The 8,994-nt window shown below is 40.1% G+C and overlaps 1 protein-coding gene across 1 annotated transcript in view; it reads left to right on the top strand.

The window, feature by feature from the left end:
• Positions 1-1,634: 1,634 nt before the first annotated feature.
• The window catches only part of SCN11A (sodium voltage-gated channel alpha subunit 11), a 131,540-nt gene continuing 124,180 nt past the window's right edge, over positions 1,635-8,994 (top strand). The window contains exons 1-2 of the mRNA XM_069084573.1: positions 1,635-1,976; positions 3,934-4,052. Of these exons, the coding sequence (XP_068940674.1) occupies positions 1,701-1,976; positions 3,934-4,052 (395 nt within the window). The 5' untranslated portion in view covers positions 1,635-1,700. The remainder of the gene's footprint in view (positions 1,977-3,933; positions 4,053-8,994) is intronic.

The following is an 8,994-nucleotide window of genomic DNA, read 5'->3' as shown; positions in this document are numbered from 1 at the left end:
AAAATTTCCAACACTTTTATTACTGTGCCTGGCACATACTTGGGGCTTAATAAATGTTTCTTGCCTTGCCTTGCTTTGCCTTAATCCATAGGTATCTATCTTTTCCTAGTCCTCCCTTTCCTGGAGTAATATATTTCATTGCTTGTGCTTTCATTAGTTGCTGTGATAGGTTTGAACACCAGTTTTATTTTTCTCTGGTCTGGGTTGTTTACAAAGCAAACAATCTTCTCCTGTCTGTTTTTTATTATTATTATTGCTGTTGAAATGCTTCAATGCTTCTTTTTTATTGAACGTTCATCCTTCACTGATGTTTAAGGTCAAGTTTCAGGATATGTCATCTTGGGTTGTTGCTTGAATTCCTTTGCTCTTTGGACCTGAAATTATTAATGAATCACTTTAACAATTATTAATAAAGTAACAACTAATCAATGATGAATAATTATTAATAATATTAGTTAATCCATTTCCCTTTCTGAAGTTTCTGATGGATGCAAAAGCTTTCTGTTATTCAAATTGATTTTACTTTATATCTGAAAGTCTTTCTCTTGGATGGTTGCAGAATTAGTTATTTCTGTTTTTTTTCTTCTTTTTTTTTCTTTTCAGGGGGGAAGGCAGGGCAACTGGGGTTAAAGACTTTCTGGGAAAGGTCACACAGCTAGTAAGTGTTAAGTGTCTGAGTCCAGAATTGAACTCAGGTCCTCCTGACCCCAGGGCTGGTGCTCTATTTACTGTGCCACCTAGATGTCCCTAGAACTTATTGTTTCTTGTTAGAATTGTTGAATTTAACTGTTATGTGTCTTAGAGTTTGCAGCATAGGTTTCTTTGTGTTCTCTTTTTCCTTGCTGGAAATGAATTGTGAATTCTTCTGTTGGCATTTGATTTTATGTCTTCAGAAGCTTTGGGTCTTTTTGTTGCATGACCACGACCAGATTTTTTGACTTAATGTGTTCTTCTGGGATCCCTATAATCCTTAATTTTTCTACTTATCCTGTCTTTGGGATCAATATGTTTTCCTACTCTTTTTTCCCCTTCCTTCAATTGCTATGTCTTGTTTCTATCCCCACAGCATCTTTCACATCTGGGCCCTTCTCTTTACTCAAACATGTAGATGGTGGCAATTTAGCCAAACCTTAAAGGAGACTTAGGATTCTCAGAGATAGAAATGAGAAGGACCAGGTGGCTCTGAGGGTTATGTGAGTGGAAAAAAATGGGGCCAGGTAGGACCGATGCTTTGGAAATAGAATCAGCCAGACTTGGTCGCTGATTGGAGATGGGCAGTGAGGGAGAGTGAGGAGCAGAGAATGATTCTAGGTGTCTAAACTTGGTTAATAGAAGGATTTTGGCACCTTTGACAGACATAGTTTTCACAGTTTTGAACACGAGTGGTCTTGTGGGGAAGAAAACGATCACTGTTTTGGATACATTGGTGCTTTGGTTACACCCAACTGAAGATGTCCATTGACCATTGAGTGAACGCAAACTTTTAAATATTTTGAGCATTTATCAAATGATCATAAGAGGTCTTACTTTCACAAGTTTGTAGATTTTGGATGTAAGATTTTCATCAGAACTAATAGGCAAACAATTCTTTTCCCAATCTGTTTCTTTCCTTTTTATTCCTTAGGCATTGCATGTTGAGGGCAGATGATGTTTCATTTTGCCTTTGAATCCTCGGTGCATCGTTTCTCTTTATCACAAGAATGAAGACAGAAGATAAGATGGCCTGCCCTGTGATCTTCCCAGATGCTCGTAACTTCCACCTCTTCACTCCTGATTCCCTGGCTATGATTGAGAAACTGATTGCCGCAGAGAAACTGAAGAAGAAAACCCAGGACCCGTCAGGATTTGAAGTTTCTCCTCGGCCTCAGCTCGACTTGAAAGTATCCAGGAAGCTGCCCAAGATTTATGGAGACATTCCTCCTGAGGTTGTGGGGAAGCCTCTGGAAGACCTTGACCCTTTCTATGTGAGCCACAAGGTATGGCCAAGGAGGGCACTAGGGGTAAAGGGGCTGCGGCAAAGAGACCCTAACTATGTGGAGTCAGTTGCCTCTCACCCTCATCTTCCTAGTTTTGTATGTGCTCCCTCTTTTTAGGGTGTTTCTTGGGGCAGAAATCTGGGTTAGTAAAAGGGGTACAAAGGAGGATAGAGAAGTAAAAATGTTATTAGTTTTGGTGAACTGCTAAATTGTGAGTCATAAGACTAAGTTTCTTAGTTCTGGCTTCATGTCTTTCTTTTCTGAGGTAAAAAATTAATTAAAGGTACACAGTAAGAAAAACAATGGAACCTTTAACTGAATTAAAATAAAAGAAAAAAGATTGCAATGCCTTAAGGCCTGTATCCTTATTGTAAAATGGGAATAATAATACCTGTCTTGTCTCTTTCACAGTTTTATTCAATTAGTTAATCAGAAAGTATTTGTTAAGTTTTTACTATGTGCCAGACACTGGGGACACAGAGAAAAGGGGAAAACATTCTAATGGGGAGTCAACATGTACATAAGCACACATATATAAGATAAATATAGGCTGCATGGAAATTAGCTTTAGTGGAGATGGCACTAGCAGCTGGGGGTGGGTAGGTGGGAATGGGAGAGGTCTCCTGAAGAGAGTATCATTTGAGCTGAGGCAAAGAAAGCCAGGAATTTGGAGAGGCAGATGTAAGGAGAGAGGGCATTTCATGTAAAGGATGGGTCTGGAGACACCCAAAAGATGGAGTTTAACATACAACAAAGAGAAAAGTGTATTGCAAATGGGAAGAGCTACATAAATGTAATCTATTCTCAGTCACTGAGATTTTTAAAATTCAGTTTTATTATTATTTTCAGTTCCGAATTCTCTCCCTCCATTCAATCCCCTCTGACACTCACTGAGAAGGCAAGGAAAGCAATAACCACTATACATATGAAGTCACATGCAAGTCATATTTTTGCATTAGCCATAATTAAAAAAAATAAAAACCCAAGAAAAAAAGAGCAAAAAATATGCTTCAGTTTGTACTCTGAGTCCCTCACTTCTCTCTCTGGAGGTGGACAGCAGTATTTTTTACCATGAATTCTTTGGAATTGTGGGGCATCATTGTATTGGTCAGAGTTACTAAGTCTCATAATTGATTAACTTTCAAATATTGTTATCACTGTGTAAATTCTCCTGGTTCTGCTCATTTCACTTTGCTTCAGTTCATGTAAGTATTCCCAGATTTTGACCATTTATCATTTGGAGAATGGCTCTTAATCTTACAAATTTAGCTCAGTTACTATATATTTGAGAAACTAGACCTGTGCTGGAGAAACTGCAGATGTTACCCCCTCATTTCCTCCTTTTCTTTTGATTATGACTGTATTGGTTTTATCTGTGCAAAGATTTAAAATTTCATGTAATCAAAGGGAATGGTTTTGGAAGAAAGATAACTAGTTTCTTTTTGAACATAGTGAATTATTGAAGGAAGTATTATTAACAATAACCATAAAATAACATCCTCACCTTTTTCAGTGTAGATATAAATGGTTACCAAAAGTATTTAGGTTAGACTGAAAGGGACCTGTGCTTTCAGCAGGAGTTAGCATTTGGTGCAAGTTGTTGAGGGAGATCTTAAAGTTACTTCTCTTAAAAATTTCAAGAACAGAATAGACAAGTGGACAGTTTTAGGACAGTTATGTTTAGAGTGAAGCAGGAACATGTGACCTCTCAAGATGCTTTCCTGATCCCATGATTCAAAAGACTGATCAAAGACTGATTATCCTTCACATGAAAAATTATGCTTCCTTGGAATCACACCTTTAGGTTGGATAGTCAAGAAATGAAATTGTGTCCAATCTTGATTTCCATATTAATCATTCATTCTGACCTTCTAGTTCTAAGCAGGTTTTTGATGCTTCCTTTATTTTCTTTATTCCTCCATCATTGAATATATTCTTTGTTGTTTGTATCTTTCAGACATTCATGGTGTTGAACAAAAAGAGGACAATCTACCGCTTCAGTGCCAAGCCAGCCTTATTCATTCTTGGGCCTTTTAACCCAATCAGGAGACTGGCCATTGGCATCTCAGTCCATTCATATCCTTTCATTAACATTCTTTCTTGTCTCCACTACTAGTCAGGCCCCATCCCTTATGCACTGAGTGGGTGGCCATGTGTCATCATCAGGAGCCCCATAGGACTGGGTAATTGAGAATTCGAGTACAGAGTATGAGTTTTCAGAGTCAAGTAAGTGATATGATTGCATGTGACATTATAGAGACTAAGGTCAGTAACTCTCATAATGGCAGCCTTATACCCATATTCAGGTATGCCTTAAAAGACATCTCGAAACAATTTTCAAAGATATTGGGTGTTAGCTTCATCATGTTGATCAGGACTCTCACACCTGCCTTCTTGGTGGAAGGACAAGAAAAAGATCTGTTGGTTTGTTTTTTCTTGAAGCTATATTGGGGAAAATAAGAGCGATCCAAGAGAGAGTGGGACCACTGTTAGGGGTGAGACAATGATAACAATTACCATTGGGAAGGCAGATTCATTCAGGTTTTATTTTGTCTCTGCTCTCCCTGCCAAAGAGAATGATATCATTTTCATCACCATCACCATCATCATAGCTAGCGTTTATGTGGCACTAAGTTTATATGTGTTGTTTTATTTTGATTCTCCAACACCTGGGAGGTAGGTAATATTGTTATCCCTATTATACAGAACACAAATGAAAAATGAGGTGAGCCCCCAGGGAAGATTAAGAAAACACTTTGTTAACACCCAGATGGATTCCAAGTCACCAGAGCCTCATGACCAAGATGGTACTTGGGCATTGAGAGAACTCAGGATGGACTGACTGAGCAACCATCAGTGATCTTTGAAAGATGGAGTCAGGGGCATCTAAGTGGTGCAGTGAATAGAGCACCGGCCCTGAAGTCAGGAGGACCTGAGTTCAAATCCGGCCTCAGATACTTAATACAAAACTAGCTGTGTGACCTTGGGCAAGTCACTTAACCCCAATTGTTCCTCCAAAAAGCAAACAAACAAAAAAACAAAAAAAAAAACCTTGAAAGATGGAGTCAACTGGCAGATGTAGCATGGGTTGGAAAAATGGCAAATGCTGCTGATTTTCACAAAATGCAATAGAATCGCTAAATTTTCCAGAGTTTTAAAGGTGATGGTTATGGAATATCTGGAAAAGAACGTGATAATCACAAAGATTCCATATAGCTTCATCAAGAGCAAATCGCGCCAGATTGCCATTTCCTTTTTTTGACAATGGCAGATTGCCTTAAGTCAGGGAAATGCCATCGATAAAGTTTACCTAGATTTCAGCGAAGCATTTGGCAAAGGCTCCCAAGCTTCTCTTATGGAAGAGACAGAGAGACGTGAAGAAGATGATATTACCATCTAGTGGAATCAAAATTGACTGAATGGCTACATCCCAAAAGTATGCATTAATGATTTGCTGTCAACTTGCAAAGAGGTCTCTACTGGAATATCCCAAGGATCTGGCTTTAGCACTGTGCTAGTTAACATTTAATCAGCAGCTTGGATAAAAGCATTGATGGCCTGCTTGTCAAATTTGCAGATGATGCAAAATTACAAGGCATCACTGATACCAATCAGGGTCCAAAAGGATCATGACAATTCATAATGTTGGGGTGGGAAACCCACCACCTCTAGGTCTTTGGGTGCCGCCTTTTGACTGAGTCCAAGTTTTACAGAACAAATCCATTTATTAAGGGAATTTGTTCCGTGAAGTTTGGATTCAGTCAAAGGGCCACACTTGAAGATCTGGAGGGCCACATGTGGCCTCGAGGCCACAGTTTCCCCACCCCTGGATTAAACCTAATAAATACAAATAAATATAAAATCTTATATTTTATAAACATAAAATCTTACACTTGGGTTAAAAATTGGATTTTACAACTCTAAGATAACTGTTATCTAGATGCTTTCTGAGAGAGAGAGAGAAAATTTATTCCATTTGTTAAACTCTTACTAGATGCCAGACACTGGGCTAAGTGAGCTTACATTCTCATAGGGAAAGACAGCAGAGAGCAGAAGGAATCTATGTGGTGGCCAGGCAGTTGCGAGGAGGAGACAGCTTTGAAGAAGTCTGGGGGGAGTTGTAAATAAAACCAAGTATTCCTGGGGCCACTTCTCAAAAGAATGGTCTAGAGCAATGGTGTCAAACTCAAATAGAAATGGGACCTGCAGCAGCAAACTGACTTAGAAAACCACACATTCCTATGATCTATGTTATATTTTTATTCATTTTGTTAAACATTTCTCAATTACATTTAATCTGGTTCTGGCTGCACCTGAGAATTTTGAGTGGCCTCTGGTCTAGGGTATCAGTTACCTCTATCTATTTTTGTTCAGTTTTTCCCCTTCCAACAGTCATTCTCTTTGGCTTAGGAAATAAGAACAAAATAATATTGAGAAACACTGCTTTTTCTCAGTCAGTTGTCCTTGTCCCGCCCATCTGAGCAATGGGTCCCATGCTTTCCTTGATTTTTTATTCACCCGTATAGCTATAGAAGATCTACCTCCTCTTTTTGGCTCATTCTTTGATTTTCAGCCGTAGATCATTCTAGGCATCAACACTTCTAGCACTATTCTCCCAGAAGCCCACCATGCACACATGCCATGTGTTTGTCCTGTGTTACCTGTCTTTGTTTCCACCTTCTGTGCTCAGCTTTTAGAGATGGAAGTTGGTTGTTCAGTTCCCTGTGCATCTGCATTGGGGCTCTTTAGACACTCACTTTTCTTTATCAGAATTGCTTCTTTTTATGTATTCAAAATTTCATTCTAGGCTGATTTTCTCTATAGAATTTTAGCCCGTGAGATCCTTCTTATCTTTCCAGAAGATTGTTTAGAGGTCATTCGGGTTTTTTGGGACTTAGGAAGATTTTTTTTTTAGAAATTTGATTCTTTTATTCCAAGGAGGGACAAAGTTTGATGAGGAGAAGGGGGATCAGGTTGGAGGGAGGGATGAGAGAAGAGAGTACAGGCAGATGGGGCTTTCATTGTTTTGGGGAGGAAGGTCAGTTGTGAGATTGATGGGTAGGAGAGAGTGGGGGATGAGTAAGGTGGGTAAAGGAGTGGGCATATTGCAGTGGGAAAGAATTAGTTGAGTTGACTTTGCCATTAGGCAACAAGGAACACCCTGATAACAACATGGTGGATGTTATAGGTTGACGTTTGTAGGATGCCAGCAAGATGGATGTGGTACTCAGAACCAGGGGCCAGCCAAAGAATTCTGTAGAATAAGATTTTGTGGGAAGCCATTGATGAACCAATAGTTTTGTAGAGTGTCCCTCTGTGTTAACCACTGTGGGGGTTCCAAGAGAAGAGGACAGGATTCCTGCCTCTGTAGATTATAAAGCTGAAAGACTAGCACATCACCAGAACGGAATTGTGCGGTCCATTCCACATTTGCAATAGGAGGCTGGGGAAGGGAGAGATAAGAATGAGATAAGGTTGGAGGAGTCAGATTCACGGAATAGGCAGGACTTCAGTGTGATGTGGACATTGGGAAGTGTCATTGTTGGGCAATGACAAATAGCACGGTGTAGTGAATAAACAGCTGGATTTGGAGTTTGGTCAAGACGGGTTCAATTTCTGCCTTTGGCGTATGTTGGTTGTGTGATCCCAGGCAAATCACATTACCTTTGCGTGTCCTAAGCAGCTTTCTCTGGTTACAAATTACAGAATATTTGACAATCTGTATCGATTGAGGGAATTTCTTCTCCAGGAATTTAAGCAAGAAGAAGACACCAAAGAAAATGAGGGTCTGGCACAGCTTTTTCAAGAGTGATAAGAATCATTCACTGGCAATTGTTGCCTCAGTTGAGTAGAAGCTCCTGCACTAAAACTAGGGTAGGCTAATCAGGGCTTTGCCCTAGGGTGTCAGATTTTGAGGGTAATTAATAAACTTTTAGTGTTCACTGGAGAGTTTTATAAGGAGCCACCACATTCCTATAGTGTTGGCTCAGCCCTGTCCCCTTTCTAGCATTGGCTATACTATCATTCACTCTTCTTGGCTTACTGGTCAAGGCCAGGAAGTTGGAATGCTTCTTGACCCCCATTGTTACTTCCAGGCTTTCTATCACTCAGTGACATCTCCTCCTTTGAGACTCTTGCAATTCATATCTACCATCTGATCAAAATCGGGTTAGCTGTTGGTTACAGACATCTAGGTCATTCCTCTTTCTGTTTCAATGAATTTAATACTTGGCTCAGAATTTTTCTCCCCTCCCCAACTCCTGCCCTCTGAAACACTTTTAACTACTATTTCCTCAGCCTGCTCACTTCCTCAGGCTCATGTCCTTCACAGCACTTCAGCCACATTAAAAGATGGTCATACTTTTGATCTCACTGTGACTCACAAATGCACAACCTCTAAATTAAAGAATTCTGAAACCCTCTTATCCATCCTAATCTGTTGACCTTTCTCCTCTCCCTCTTCCTTCCCTTACCAAACCCTATTCTTCATCTGCACCATGACCCACAATCCCTCAACCCCCCAATCCCTCTCCCACTCTGTCTCCTCCACAATAGTCAGTATCTCCTCTTTTCCTCATTTGATCCCTTGGTGGATCAGTTAAACTCTACACAATCCTCCTCTATTGCTTCCCTAGCTCCCTCACCATTTCACTGATTATTCTCTGCCACGTCTCGGTCTTGGATCACTCCCACCATCCGCCACCTTCCCTCCTACACATGTGCTGCTGAACGAAGGTAGACAAAATCACACAACCATTTGATCAGGACCACTACAAATTTATGCTACACAACCTCAGTTGGGCCCTCTTTGCTGTCAGACACTCCTCCTATACCTGCCTTATCAACTCACTTTCCCACTCTCCACGGTGGCTCTTCTAAACCTTTTTGCTCCTTCTCACGGGCCCCCTCCTACATGTCTCTAAGCTTCGAATCTTGCCTCATATTTTTTAAATGATTTTTTTTAAAGCAATTGGGGTTAAGTAACTTGCTCAAGGTTACACGACCAGTTTTTTCTGGG

The sequence above is a fragment of the Petaurus breviceps genome, unplaced genomic scaffold (genome assembly GCF_028583685.1).
Source record: "Petaurus breviceps papuanus isolate PSGF00001 unplaced genomic scaffold, PetGlider_PUasm1.0 174, whole genome shotgun sequence".
NCBI classification, from domain to species: Eukaryota; Metazoa; Chordata; class Mammalia; order Diprotodontia; family Petauridae; genus Petaurus; species Petaurus breviceps.
This window is presented reverse-complemented; position numbering and strand designations above follow the sequence as displayed.